A 15,418-nucleotide genomic window follows, 5' to 3' on the forward strand; every position below is an offset into this window, starting at 1 on the left:
CTCCAATATTTATTCTTGTTTGTTTAACCATATTATATATTATGTTATGAGGTCCCTCTTTCACCACATTTCAAATTATTGATCATTATTACCTGGATTGAGTTTCCTGGTTAGTTCTCTGTCCTCTGGTGTCAGCACAGGACCTCCCTGCCGCTACTCCAGATTCTGAGGGCAGTAGCAATGGAGGCTCAGAGTTGGACTTGGTGAGTCTCAGGGTAGTCCTCTCCTCCCTTCAGCCATGTTTTTGTTAGTGAAACAGACTGGAGGTGGTGTCTCAACTGATAAATTGCTGGGCTGTTACCAGCCACTTAATCTCTCCCTAGGCTCCTCTCTGTCCACCAGCTATACGTGTTTGCACTCATCAGTGATTTGGTGGGTTCCTGAAGTCATTCTAGTTGTCTGTTTCGGTCCCAGGTGGTCTCCTTTGGTATTCCTAGTTTTTCTTAATTTTTTTCAAAAGAACATATTTTATTATCTTTATTTATTGGGTAGAGACTGTCAGAAATTGAGGGGGTTTGTTAGAGAGGGAGAGAGACACCCGCTGTCCTGCTTCACCACTTGCAAAACTTTCCCCCTCCCACTGGGGACCAGGGGCTCAAACCTGGGTCCTTGTGCACTGTGACATGTACTCTGAACTAGGAGAGCCACCACCAGGCCATGCCCCCCTATTTCTATAACTGTCATCTATCTATCTATCTATCTATATTTGCCCTTTTTCTTCTTTTTTTAATTTTTAAATTTTATTTATTATTGGATAGAGATGGAGAACAATTGAGAGGGGCAAAGGGGATAAACATAGAGAGAGACAGAAGAGACACCTGCAGCCCTGCTTCACCACTCATGAAGCTTTTCCCTTGCAGCTGAGGACCAGGTGATTGAATATGGCTCCTTGTGCCAGGTGCACCACTGCCTGGCCCCTCCCATTTTTTCCATGGTCCTGCCTTCTCTCACTTTCTAAGTCACACCTACTACTTCTAAGTGTCCTTTATTCTTTTTCTTTTCTTCTTTCTTTCTTTCTTTTTCTCTTCTTTCTCTGGATCCTGATGTAACTGGAATTCAGAGCCTCAGGTCATCTTCCCCTAACATTTACCCCTCTGGGAGTATGGACCAATATTCTCTTTGGTGTGCAGAAGGCAGGAGTTTTAGCTTCTATAATTGCTTCTCTGCTGGACATGGGTACCGGCAGGTCGATCCATATACCCCCAGCCTTTGTCTATATTTCCCTCATAGGTAGGATTCTGGAGAGTTGAGATTCAGGGACATATTGGTGAGGTCATCTGCCCAGGAAGTTCAGGATGGAATCATAATAGCATCTGCAACTTGGTGGCTGAAATGCAGTAAAATATAAAGCAGGACAAAATGCTTAATGTAAAGGAATCTTAAAGTAGGAATAAAGGCAATGGGAACAGGGATTTTGGGTGGATAGAAGCTAGGAAGTCTATTTTAGGTATGCTCCTTGTGACTGTGGTAATTTTTGCTGTCTCAATTTTTTAAAGCCTATTTACTAATGATTTAAAAGCGGTTTACAAGATTATAAAATTACAGAGCAATTGTCCTACACTGAACCCACCACTGAAGTTCTGTGCCCTCTTCCCCATCCATAGTTCTCATAAAGTCTTGGAGATAGTTTGGTTACTTTTCTTCTTCTCCTCCTCTTCTTCCAATTCTCTATGTCCACATATGAGCGAAATCATCCAGTCTTTCACCTCCTTACACCTCCAGTTCCATTCTTTTCGTCCCAAAGGACACAATATCATCTTTTAAAATTGCAGAGTACTTAAGTGGGGAAAGACCTATTACAAGTAATTGCTCCTTCTCTGAGATGGTGCTGAAAAAGGCAGGGAAGTGTCTGGCTCTCAGACATGGGCCTGGCTCCCCCCCATCCCAAGACTCTTGGGAGGTACTAGGGGTGAGAGAACCCCTCCTCCTAGTCTGGCAGGAACCCAGGGCGCGCTGAGGGCCGTGACGTCCGTGGGCGTGGCCAGGCTGGAGCCCCAGGAAGGGCGGCCCCACCCCCGTGACACCCCTTTCGTCCCCAGAGAGCCAAGTTTTTCTCTGGGGACTGTGCTCCATTCACCGTGCTGAACTACTAGTTTTTGACTTTGAACTTGACTCCTGGAGAAAGATCTACACTGAGGTACAACCCTAGGGCTTTCTATGCAGTTGAGGTAGAAGCGGTGGTGTGTGAGGGGGAATGTGTGAGTGCTCGGGGTTCTCTCACTCAGGCGCTGGGGACCCTGCGGAGGAGCTGTTTGGAAGTTTGCAGGCTGGAGCTGTGGGACGCACTTGAGCGCTGGTCAAGAGTTTGTGCGGGTGGAATGAGCTTGGGGGAGACTTTAAAATCTGTCAGCCCTGCCCTGCCCTGCCCTGCCCTGCCCTCCCCTCCCCTCCCCTCCCCTCCCCTCCCCTTCCCTTCCCGCAGCAGGATACTTGGATTTTAATGTCTCCCCTCTGTCCCTGTACAGGGGCGCGAGACTATACCCCATACGCTCCCCTCCCGCCCCCCCCCCCCCCCCCGCTGGTAAACTCCTGGGTGATGCTACACAGCATCGGGTTAAGGGACTGTGACGGCTGTTAGTAGTTGCGGGCAGCACAGGACAGTTGATTGTAACTTAAAGTACCTGGGGGAATGCCGCCCACGAGGTTTGCTTCCTGGGGTGCGTGTGTTGGACTGGATGGTGGGAGGCACGGAGTATGGGGTTCAGACCCTGGAGGCAGGGTCTGTCAGGTCTAAGGAACCCGGGTCCCTGGGTACATCTGCCAACACCGATGTCCAGGCTCCCACCCACTTGCTAGTGGGGATGAGATCTGAAAACCAAGAGAGCCCTGGATCAGGAGAAAGAGTTACACAGATTGAATTAGCAGTCACTCGAGTCCAGTTCACATCAGGTGTCAGCGGTGTGTGTGTGTGTTATGACTTGAGATCCCAAAATTTTATTTGCACGCGGAAAGCAAATGTTGAGCAGTGTTTGTGTTCCTTGAGAAGAACACAGCCCCCTGGAGCTGGCTAGAGTCTGAGGACATCAGCATTATGGAGCTCTAGGGAGGCCTAGGCTGCCAGCCGGAGACTGCCTGGAAGAGGCCTGACTAGAGGTCAGGTATGCAGTTAAGAAAGATCCCTGTGGGGACTGGGAAAGATAGCATAATAGTTATGCAAAAAGACTCTAATGCCTGAGGCTCCAACATCTCAGGTTCACTCCCCAACACCACGGTAAGCATGAACTGAGCAGTGTTTTGGTCTCTCTGTCTCTTTCTGTAATTCTTATTAAAATAAAACAAACAAAAACTGTCTAAAAAGATTGCTGTGGCTGGGTGGGGGAGGGTTGAGGAAAACCATTGGTCTTGGAGAGGTGGCTGCATTGGCTGCTGGGGGACAATTCACAGGTGAGTGGGTGGTCCTCTGAGGGGCTCCTGGCTTGTGGTATGTGCACCTGGGTGGATGGTTGGACCAGTGCTGGGGCCTTAGAGGAAGGGCCAGGAGTGACCTTTGAGACACCCTGGGAAGTCAAAGTAGCTGGTGTGGACCTCTAAGGGGAGTTTGGGACATGCCCTTCCATCAGTCTGTAAAAATCTCTCTTGCTGGGGTTTCTGGAGAGTTTTTTTTTTTTTTTTATAATCTCATTGGAGATCCATCTTTACATTTTTAAAATGTATTTATTTATTTATTTATTTTAGCCTCCAGGATTATTGCTGGGACTCAGTGCCTGCACTATGAATCCACTGCTCCTGGAGGGCATTTTTTCCCTTTTGTTGCCCTTGTTATTATTGTTGTTGTTTTTTTTTAATAATCTCATTGGAGATCCATTTTTAAATTTTTAAAATGTATTTGTTTATTTATTTATTTATTTATTTTAGCCTCCAGGGTTATTGCTGGGGCTCAGTGCCTGCACTACGAATCCACTGCTCCTGGAGGGCATTTTTTCCCTTTTGTTGCCCTTGTTATTATTGTTGTTGTTGTTGTCATTGTTGTTGGATAGGACAGAGAGAAATAGAGAGGAGAGGAAGACAGAGAGGGGGAAGAGAAAGACAGACACCTGCAGACCTGCTTCACCGCTTGTAAAGTGACCCCTCTGCAGGTGTCTCGAACCGGGATCCTTAGCCACAGGTCTTTGTGCTTTGCACCATGTGCGCTTAACCTGCTGCGCTACCACCGCCCCCCATTTTTTTTGAGGTGGGGAATGAATAATGGTTTACAGTCAGCAGTAAATACAGTTGTTGGAACATGTGTACAATTACTCAGTTTTCTGCAAAATACTTTAACACTCTATCCCCCTACCTAGGTAGTCCTTTACTTTGGTGCAGTACATCAATCCCAGTCCAAATTCTGCTTTGTGTTTTCCCATCTGTTCTTATTTCTCAGCTTCTATCCATGAGTAAGATGATATTCTATTTATCCTTCTCATTTTGGCTTATTTCACTTAACATGATTCCTTCAGGCTCCATCCACGGTGAGATAAAGAAGATGAATTCATCATTTTTAATAGCTGAGCAATATTCCGTTGTGTTTATATGCCACAACTTTCTCTCAGCTACTCATCTGTTGTTGGACACGGGTTGATTCCAGGTTTTGGCTATTACAAATTGTGCTGCTATGAAAATAGGTGTACACAAATCTTTTTGGATGGTTGTGTTTGGTTCCTTAGGATATATCCCCAGGAGAGGAATTGCAGGTCATAGGGTAGGTCCATGGAGTTTTGATAGAGGATTTCACCAGTTCCCAATCATTTTCCTGAGTCACCTCTCCTTCTTAACACCCCCCACCTGTTGGAGAACCTGCCAGGTTCAGTCTCAGCCAGTAGGCTTGTCTGGCTGCTCTGAGGAGGCACACTCAGTACTCTGCTCCTGTGTAGGGCTCTGCCTTGGAGGAGCAAAGAACAGTTTCCAGAAAGGGGAAAACCAGCTGCAGGGGGTTACAGGAATAAGAAGGACTCTCTGAAGTTGAGGAAGCAGAAACTGACTGACTGTTCTGCGTTTGGGGGCTTGGGGGTACCTTGGGGGTGTGGGGTGGAAGGGGGAAGGGGAATTGCCCCATAGCTGACCCATAGTCGGAGACTTATCTTTAAACTGAGAACAAAAAGGGATAGCAGACTTTCCCCCTGGAGGCGGGGACCAGGGCCGTGAACCCTTGTGCACTGTCATATGTGCATTTAACCAAGTGTGCTACTATCAGCATGTGTTTTTTTTGACATGACAAAGCTCTTGGCACAGAGTTTTTTTTGTTTGTTTTGTTGCTTGAACTTCACGTCCGAGGATCGACTCTTTCCAGATAGAAAGAGATACAGAGAGGAAAATATTCTCAAACCTGGGTCATGCGCAGGACAAAGCAGGTATACTATGCAGATATGTTCTCTGGTTAGTTCTGTTCTAGGAGTGTTTAACCAAGTTCACATGTTGCAAAATCCATCTGGACGTATCTATGGCCAGAATTCAGGAGTGCAGCCTGACCTGGAGTGGAGTGGCGGCACAGCCCCGTCGCGCTGCCCTTCATGGAGGTGGGTTGAGGAGGGCTCTGGGTTCCTTGGATCTCCAGGCCCCAGGGGCAGCAACAAGCCCTTTCACTGAGCTTCAACAAAGGTGCATATTATGACCACGCCCCCAAACATAACCACGCCCACATACCCCGCTGTGTCCCTAGAGATTGGCCACACCCTGCAGACATAGCCAAGGCCTTGGAGACACAACTACATGTCCCCCCCACTTTGGCCTTTCTGCAACTGGAGAGAAGATTTGGGACTTCAGATGGAGAGGAACAGTGGATGACATTTTTCAGGACTTTAAACACTGTCCATGAGCAGAGAGGTTTGGCTCTGAAAGGATTTCTTTCCAGTAACACAGTTTTCATAGCAGCCAGCACACTTCTTTCATTCTTTTCCTTATTGTACCGTGTCAGATGATTAGAGAACTTGAAGCGTTCATAAAATGTTTAAAGTTCTTTTCCACATGATGCATGGACTGTGGCTGCTCCTTTAAGGACTATGGTAAAACCATAGCATCCAGGAATCCAATCCGTTTAGCTGGCTTGCCGGTCCGTGCAAGGCACAGAGTTCTCGGACCACCAGGCAGCAAGCATAAGACAGGCTGTTATGCCAAGGCTGCTGCGGATCAGGGGCTGGAAGGACAGGTTCCCCCAACTCTTTTGCTAACTTATGCCTGACCTGGGCTCTGCTCCATAAATGTCGGAAACCCAATGTGTCCACAGCAACTCAGGAAAATCAGGGAGGCCTAGGAGTGCCTGAAGTTGACTGGAATGTTTAGTGGCATCTCCTTTTTTCTTTCTTCCTTCATTTCTTTCTTTCTTTCTTCCTTTCCCCCTCCTTTTCTCCCTTTCTCTTCTTTTTCCTTTCTTTCTTTCTTCACTTTTTTTCTGCAAAAGTAATCACTGGCACTGCATGTCTCCATGACTCCCCAACTCCTGGCAGCCATTCCCCCCCTTTCTTTCTCCTAGATAATGGATGAGAGATAGGAGGCTGGGTGGTGGCACACCCGGTTAAGCACACATAGGACTAAGTGCAAGGACTGGTGCAAGGATCTGAGTTCTAGCTCCTGGCTCCCCACCTGCAGAGTGTGAGGACACTTTACAAGTGGTGAAGCAAGTCTGCAGGTGTCTTATCTTTTTTTCTCTTTCTATCTCCCACCTCTCTCTCAACTTCTTTCTCTCCTATCCAAAAGAATGGGAAAAAAATGACCACCAGGAGCAGTGGATTCATAGTGCTGGCACTGAGCCCTAGTGATAGCCCTGGAGGCAAAAGCAAACAAACAAACAAATTAAGTCGAATTCTGTGGTCATGGCTAGGAACACTCCAGGCCACACTAATTTCAGGACCCCACCTTCCTTGGGTGGTAGGTAGAGTATGCTATCCAACTTCCCTTCAGAGAATGGAACAGTCCCTACCATTGTTGATCCTCATTGACCATAGAATGCAAGCTCAGACCTACAGGGATGCAGAGGTTACATAGGCTCTTGTGCTGAATGTGGGCCCTACGTCAAATTGATGGGGCTTACAATTAACAATATTTATATACTTTCCCCATATTTGGTAATCTACTCTCTTCCCTGATCCAGCTTTCTAGTCCTTTTTCCAACTATTGCACCATCTCCCTAGACAATAACTTCAGTCCACTTGAATATCAGATGTCAGGCTCAGGCAAAATCTAGTAAAGTCATAGGCCTCTTGGAATATACCTAAAATAGACCTACTAACTTTTTCCAAAACAGAGACCCCAAATCTTCATTAAAAATATTCTTGCCTTTAGGTTCATGATTATATTTGTTCTGCTTATATGTTCACTCTTTTTCAGCCACCAGGTTCCAGATGCTATCATGATGCCAACCTGATTTCCTTGGTCAGATGACCCTACCAATGTGTCCTGGAGCCCTGCCTCCCCAGCCCCCTGCCCCACTAGGGAAAGAGAGAGATAGGCTGGGAGTATGGATCGACCTGCCAACACCCACGTTCAGCGGGGAAGCAATTGCAGAAGCCAGACCTTCCACCTTCTGAACCTCATAATGATCCTGGGTCCATACTCCCAGAGAGATAAAGAATAGGAAAGCTATCAAGGGAGGGGATGGGATATGGAGTTCTGGTGGTGGGAATTGTGTGGAATTGCACCCCTCTTATCCTATGGTCTTGTCAATATTTCCATTTTATAAATAAAAATTAAAAAATAAGTAAAGAAAAAAAAAAGGATGAGAGATAGGCAGTGGTGGGGAGGAGAGACCCAGAGAGAGAAAAAGAGAAATACTGCAGCATACTCCACCACTGCTAAAGTTCCAACTATAGGGTCCTTGAACCTGATAACACGTATACTCTACTGAGTGTGCCACCTGCTATACCTAGCATCGGGGGCAGGGGTGCCTTTTCTTTTATGTCAGATCATGCCCAGATCAGGCCTATAGAGGTCAACATGGGCTGGAGAAGGGTATAGAGGCAGAATCCCCATAAGTCTAGGCAGGCTATGGAGGCTGCTTGGTGCCCCCACTCTGTGCACAGTCCCTTAGTCTCTGGTCAGCCTGACTCCCAGTGCTGTCCCAGATGCGCTTCTCCACCAGACTGTGGATACATCTGCTACTGGAGTCCTTTGTCCCAGCTTTGGCTCAGCCTCTAGGCAGGGCAAGTCCTCCTCTGTGGAGCTGGCTGGGCAAAGCCAGTGGGCATAAGGAAGTGTACCCACAGGCTGGGGTACTGAGTAGTGGTCCCAGAAAACATGTACTGGGGATATTCTTAAAGGATGGGCCCTAACCTGGGGTGTTGGAGATACCCCAGGAGTCAGGCTGTGAGACTCAGGTCTTCGAGTTGGTCCCGGAGTGTGGTGATAGGTTGAATTGTCCCTAAACTGAGCTATTTAATAACCTACATGAATGAGGATAAGCAGAAGTATTTAGGGTATGTTTGAAAGAACTAGACAAGGAAAGTCAGAGATAGTGGGATCTCTGGGTGCTTAGAACCTTTGTGACCAGGAATTGGTCAGCACAAGATGGCGGCATGGAGGGGTGGGGGGGTATTTGCTTAACTGGAGTTCAGAGTAGGCTTGAATGTGAGTTGGAACTTGAGCCATATTGGTCAGCAGCTAGATGATTCCTTGGTTTAATGTCTTGAGACTGATGTGCTTACGAAGGGAGGACCTAAGGTGGACCTAGAGGGAGAGAGGAAAGAGCCTTAAAGGAGAGTGAGGATGAGCCACAGTTCTAGGGAGCCCTGCCACCAGAACAGAGGAAGCTTCAGAAAAGAGCCAAGCCTGGAGTTTTTGGTGACTAACAAGATTGCTTCCCATTGAGTTGGGGGGACATGGACTTAATTGATTTGGGTTCAAGAGAGGTAAATACTGCATTCTCTACATTTTATGAGATAAACCAGAAAACAAAGGATAAATGTGGATGGAAGTTGAACAGAAATGGGAAACATGATATAGAACTTAGACAGAGGGGGAATCTGACGGTAGTGTAGCGGATTAAAGAGCAGGTGGCACACAGTGCAAGGACTAGCGTAGGGATCTCGGTTCAAGCCTTTCGGGCCTTACATCCTCACGCTAGCCCAGCACAAGCCCCCAGTTCCCCAACTGCAGGGGAGTCACTTCATTAGCACTGAAGCAGGTCTGCAGATGTCTGTCTTTCTCTCCCCCCTCTGTCTTCCCCTCCTCTCTCAATTTCTCTCTGTCCTCTCCAATAACGATGACATCGATAACAACAATAACTACAACAATAAAACAAGGGCAACAAAAGCTAATAAATAAATATTTAAAAAAAATTTAAAAATTAAAAAGAAGAACTTGGACAGAATTTGGTGTACTGCATGAATGCAAATAACTCGGAAGAGGGGGTTCTTTTACGTTCTGGCGCAGGATGACATAAGTAGGAGATTAGAGTGTTTTGCAGAAAACAGAAATTTTACACATGTATCAACAACTGTAAACTGTATTTACTGTAATTATTTAATTATTTAATTTCCCCCAATAATTTTTTTTTAATACTGCAATCTTCAGAAGCTAGCTTTTAAGGATAGGACAGAAATTGGGCTGTGGGTGGAGAACTCTGGGAAAATATGGGAGAGAAATGTTTTGAGGCAATCAGAGACTCACATACAGTTGTAAGAAGTAACTGAGTGAGGCTCTGCATCCATTACCAGGTTTTCTTCAATGGTGACATCTTTTTTTTTTTGGATGGTCAGTCAGTTCATCATTTCATTGGAGGGGTCATTGGTTTACAGAAGAGTTGTTGAAATACGGTTACAATTTGTCATCTCTCTGTGACAAGTGTCTGAAGAACACTCACCACCAACTTAGGTCCATTTCATTTATCCTGCACCAGGACTCCAACATGATGCCTAGCCCCCTCCATTTCCCTCCATCCCAAGAGTCCTTTATTTTGGTGTTATAAGCCACACTCAGACAATTTTTGTTTAGCATTTTACCTTTCTGTCCTTGTTTTTAAGTGCCATCTGTAAATGAGACCACAAATTATTTGTTCTTCTCTTTTTGGCCAATGATGACAGGTCTAAGTACCCTATGACCACTGGACCATTTTAGAGACAGAGCATGTCCATTACTGCACAGACCCTAATATTGTCTCATAGTTATACCCCTTCCTTTTTACTTTTTCTTTTTCCCTCCAGGATTATCACTGGGACTCAGTGCAGGCACTACAAATTCACTGCTCCTGGTAGCCATTTTTTCCATTTTATTGGATAGGACAGAGTGAAATTGAGAGAGCTGAGGAGAGGGAGCTAGGGAGAGAGAATGATAGACACCTGCAGACCTGCTTTACCACTTGTGAAGTGACCCCCTCTGCAGGTGGGGAGTTGGGGGCTTGAACCAGGGTCCTTATGCATGTCCTTGTGCTTCATGCTATGTGCACTTAACCTGGTATGCCACTGCTTGGCCCCCACCCAGCCTCCACCCCTTCCCTTTTTATATTGCCTTTTAAGAATGTTATACACATTGAATCAATGGTTAACTTTTCAGGGTTAAATTTTATTTATTTATTTATTTATTTATTTATTTATTTATTTATTTATTATTTTTGGTTCTTCCTAGGCTTCAGTGCTCTAGGTTGAGTACCCTAGATGAATAGCTAAAGGAAGTTCTCTAAACAGAAGAGGAACCAAAGAAAATTTTTGATTTTAGGGTTTTCACTGGGGCTCAGTATCTGCATGAGTTGACCATCCCCAGTGGCATTTTTTTTCCCTTTTTGACAAAGAGTGAGAGAGAGAGAGAGAGAGAGAGAGAACAAATGGTACTATTTTTTTTTCCCTACAGTGCTCAGTGCCAGCACTACGAATCCACTGCTCCTGGTGAAACAAATTTTCCATTTTATTGGCTAGAATAGAGGGAAATTGAGAAAGGAGGGAGAGAAAGAGAGGGAGAAAGAGATAGACACCTTCAGACATGCTTCATCACTTGTGAGGCATCTCCCCCTCCCACCACAGGTGAGGAGTGGGAACTCAAGCACAGATCCTTGTGTGGGTCCTTGCTCTTACTACTATGTGTGCTTAACCGTGTGCAAAACCTCCCCCCCATACTAAAAATTTTATGGTCAATTGAGACTCACAAAAGGCTTTAATGTGAAACTTTGAAACCATAAAAGAAACAGAAGAATGAGGAGGCTTCAGGCTCATTGACATCAGTCTACTATGTTTTTGACTTACTTGACTTACATCAGAAAAGTAAAAAATTAACAAAGAGTATTACATCTAACTAAAAAGTTTCTGCACAATGATGAAAAAAATTGTTGAAATTAGATGAAAACATACTAAATGGAAGAAAATATATTTGCTAACCACATCTCAGCTAAGGGGATAATATTCAATATATAAAAACTGCTTTGAATGTTCTCAAAGTTGTTGAAGTCAAAGGCACCTTTCTATAAAAGAATGGCAAGAATAGTGTGTTAACTATATCTCAATAAAGCTAACAATAATTTTATGTGGCTGTAATATAAGTCACCAAGAAAAGAGCACACATGCTGCTGTGTGTGAAGCTCTGACTTCAAGAACACCACACCATTTTTTTGGGGGGGGGGGCTAAAAGTTTTCTTTCATTGAATTTCTTATTTTGGTGAACACTTTTAAATTCATAGTTTTGATATTCACTCTAGAATGTTTACATAATTCTGTTGAGTTTGGGGCTTTCTTCCAAATGTTGTGTTGGTCCAACAGTGTGAGGAATTTATTCTGTCTTCTCATTATGTTTGATATTTCTTGAAGATCTGAACTGGGGGGTGTCTGTGTATGAAGCTGATTGTGAGTGTTCAACTGCCACTAAGTTTCTGTGAATGAGAAGCTCAGGATTAAAATGTGCATTTAATTGGGTGTGCCACTGCCTGGCCCCTTCAGGTCTAATATGCAGCTAGAAAATTAGTTCAGGTAAAGACAGATCTGTTCATATCCAGGGGCTCATAGGGAACAGTCTAATAAGATGTGAGATTTTGAGAAAGCACTCTTCCCAGAATTAGCCCCCAAGGTCTATTACTATGGAAATTAAATTCCAATATGATAAGGTTGCTCCCCGTAAGTTACAGTGACATTTGGCAGATACCTCAGTGACTCATCAATTTTACAGCTTTTATTTATTTATTTATTTAGTTTATATATTTTTTAATTTTATTTATTTATTTTCCCTTTTGTTGCCCTTGTTGTCTTTTTTTTATTGTTGTTGTGATTATTATTGTTGTTGTTATTGATGTGGTTGTTATTGGATAGGACAGAGAGAAATGGAGAGAGGAGGGGAAGACAGAGATGGGGAGAGAAAGACACCTGCAGACCTGCTTCACCGCCTGTGAAGCGACTCCCCTGCAGGTGGGGAACCAGGGGCTCGAACCCGGATCCTTACGCCGGAACCCAGTCCTTGCGCTTTGCGCCACCTGCGCTTAACCCACTGCGCTACTGCCCGACTCCCAAATTTACAGCTTTTAATTCTACATTTCTCATTGTTGTAAAGTTGTAGGCACAGGATTATAATAGAATTGGGGTATAACCTGCTTGGATATATCCAGGGACATAGAGGGGGGATGCAGAGGAAGGCTTAAAGTATGATAGTTTGGGGACCCAGTGCATATCATATTTAAGTTTCATCCCTTAATATCTCTTCCTGCTTGTGGCTTTTCTTTTTCTTTTCGTTCAGGAACCTTTATCTCTTGGGAGAGTACATGTCTTTGTGTCATCACCTTGATGCTTTTCTTTTTTTCCTACCTCTTACCATGATTACTTTATTTCCTTACTTTTGCTGGTATGTAGGTTTTTCCTTTTTCTTTTGTTGTGACTTTGTTTTTGTGGTGATAGGAGGGAAATGGATTGTTTCTGATACAATCACTTGGTCCCACTTTTTTTTTATTTTTTATTTAAGAAAGGATAAATGACAAATCCATAGGGTAGGAGGGGTCCAACTCCACACAATTCCCACCACCCAATCTCCATATCCCACCCCCTCCCCTGATAGCTTTCCCATTCTCTATCCCTCTGGGAGCATGGACCCAGGGTCGTTGTGGGTTGCAGAAGGTGGAAGGTCTGGCTTCTGTAATTGCTTCTCCGCTGAACATGGGCGTTGACTGGTCAGTTCATGCTCCCAGTCTGACTCTCTCTTTCCCTAGTAGGGTGGGTCTCTGGGGAAGCTGAGCTCCAGGACATATTGGTGGGGTCTTCAGTCCAGGGAAGCCTGGCCGGCATCCTGATGGCATCTGGAACCTGGTGACTGAAGAGAGAGTTAACATACAAAGCCAAACAAATTGATGAGCAATCATGGTCCCAGTTTCTTTTATCACAGCTTATATAACTGATGTTTTGTTACTGAATACTTAGACTACACGTAATATGATACCTACTAAAATATTCATCCTCGGACATGAATATGCACTGTTTCCCATGTGATAGTAAAATGATGGAGGTACTGGAAGGGCTTTATAAGATCCCTTTCTTTTTATTTATTTATTTATTTATTTATTTTTAAAGATTTTATTTATTTATTTTTAAAATTTCTTTATTGGGGGGTTAATGTTATTTAAAAAAAATTATTTACAAAAAGGAAACACTGACAAAACCATAGGATAAGAGGGGTACAACTCCACACAGTTCCTACCACCAGAACTCCGTATCCCATCCCCTCCCTCTGGATTAATGTTTTACAGTCAACAGTAAATACAATAGTTTGTACATGCATAACATTTCTCAGTTTTCCACATACAATGCAACCCCCACTAGGTCCTCTGCCATCCTTTTCCAGGACCTGTAATCTCTCCCCAAGCCACCCCAGAGTCTTGCAATATACCAGCTCCAGTTTAGTTTTTACTTTTGTTTTCTCTTCTGACCTTGTTTTTCAGCTTCTGCCTGTGAGTGAGATCATCCCATATTCATCCTTCTGTTTCTTTTTTTTTCACAGACTCATTTCATATATTTACTGTTTCATTTTTAAACCAGATCAACTCTGGTTTACGGTAGTGCTGGAGATTAAACCTGTGACGTCAGAGCCTCAGGCCTGAAAGTTAATTTATGTAACCATTATGCTATATCCCTAGCTTATATATTTACTTTTAATCGGTCTGATTTCCCTTTTATATTTATTTATTTATTTTAAATTTCTTTATTGGGGGATTAATGTCTTACATTTGACAGTAAATACAATAGTTTGTACATGCATAACATTTCTCAGTTTTCCACATAACAATACAATCCCCCAAGCCGCTCAATCTCTCCTTAGGCTCCTCTTTATGATTTGGTGGGTTCCTGAAGTCGTTTTAGTCCTGTCTTGTTTCAGGCCCAGGTGATCTCCTTTGGTATTCCTAGCTGACCCTGGAGAGGAGAGGAGAGAAACACAGCTGCTGCTGCTCTGTAGCCCCACCTCCGGAAGTCATAAGATTCCTTTCTAGCAGATTATGCAGTAATGTGAATTTTCCATGATGTAAACAATATTACCAGCTTACTTTTCACCAATGGTTTCATTTTTTCTTTTTCCTGGTAGACCCTTGTGAAAAAAGTGGAAATAGAAGATGCATCTAGAAAATAAGGATGGTGGGCTAACTCCTCCTGTACTGGTGATGGAGCTCCATCAGACATCTGCTCCCATGTGTGCTGCAAAACCCATCACTAGTGACCACAAGCCACATCAGCATGTCCACATGGCAGATCCTCAGGGTCCTTACTCCAACCAAATGGTGGGGGAGAGCAGCTGGACAACTGTGGACCAGGATTTTGATTCGTTCCTCACTGAACGCAGGTGAGTTTAAGATAGTTTTATTTCATGAGATGGCAAGATAACTCACTTGGCTAATGTATCTGCTTTTTCCTACATGAAACCTAGGTTTGAGCCTGGCCCCTGCTGCACTGGATGAAACTTTGACCCTGTGGTGCCATTCTTTCTCTCTGTGTCTCTCTGATTCTTTCAATCTGGAAAAACAATTCAGTTTAGAGTGGTGAAGTTACACACACATACACACACTTTTATCTTTTAAGAGTGGCATTCACACAATACCTCATTTTCATTAAAATAGGTTTAGAGTGGTGAAGTTACACACACACACACACACACAGTTTTATAAGAGTGGCATTCACACGATACCTCATTTTCATTAAAATAGGTGCTGCATCTATTTAAATATTTCTTTTGCTTTATTATTTTTATTTTCCTTACATTTGATAGGACAGAGGGATGCAGAAGGTAGTTTAAAGGGGAGACTGAGAGTCCAGTGCTCTGTGGTGGAGGAGAATTATAGTTTGTTGGAGTATGAGATGGGCTGACACCTATCTTGAGGAGATGTGGAACTGTACCCCTGTGACAATAGAAATCATGTAAATCAACATTTTTAATTGATTAAAAATAAAAAGTATCCAATGCATATAAGAATATAAATGCACATCAATATTTAAACTTAAAAAAATGAATAAATTCAACAACAAACTTTCTTATACAGCTTTTCTAGGGGGCCTGTTTTCTA

General features: G+C 43.9%; 1 protein-coding gene across 5 annotated transcripts in view; it reads left to right on the plus strand.

Moving 5' to 3' along the window:
* Window positions 1-2,012: 2,012 nt before the first annotated feature.
* The window catches only part of OCA2 (OCA2 melanosomal transmembrane protein), a 452,195-nt gene continuing 438,789 nt past the window's right edge, over window positions 2,013-15,418 (plus strand). For all 5 annotated transcript variants that reach the window (XM_060179243.1, XM_007533891.2, XM_060179245.1 and 2 more), the window contains exons 1-2: window positions 2,013-2,202; window positions 14,446-14,700. In XM_060179243.1, the coding sequence (XP_060035226.1) occupies window positions 14,474-14,700 (227 nt within the window). In that variant the 5' untranslated portion in view covers window positions 2,013-2,202; window positions 14,446-14,473. The remainder of the gene's footprint in view (window positions 2,203-14,445; window positions 14,701-15,418) is intronic.

The sequence above is a fragment of the Erinaceus europaeus genome, chromosome 20 (genome assembly GCF_950295315.1).
Source record: "Erinaceus europaeus chromosome 20, mEriEur2.1, whole genome shotgun sequence".
Taxonomy (NCBI): domain Eukaryota; kingdom Metazoa; phylum Chordata; class Mammalia; order Eulipotyphla; family Erinaceidae; genus Erinaceus; species Erinaceus europaeus.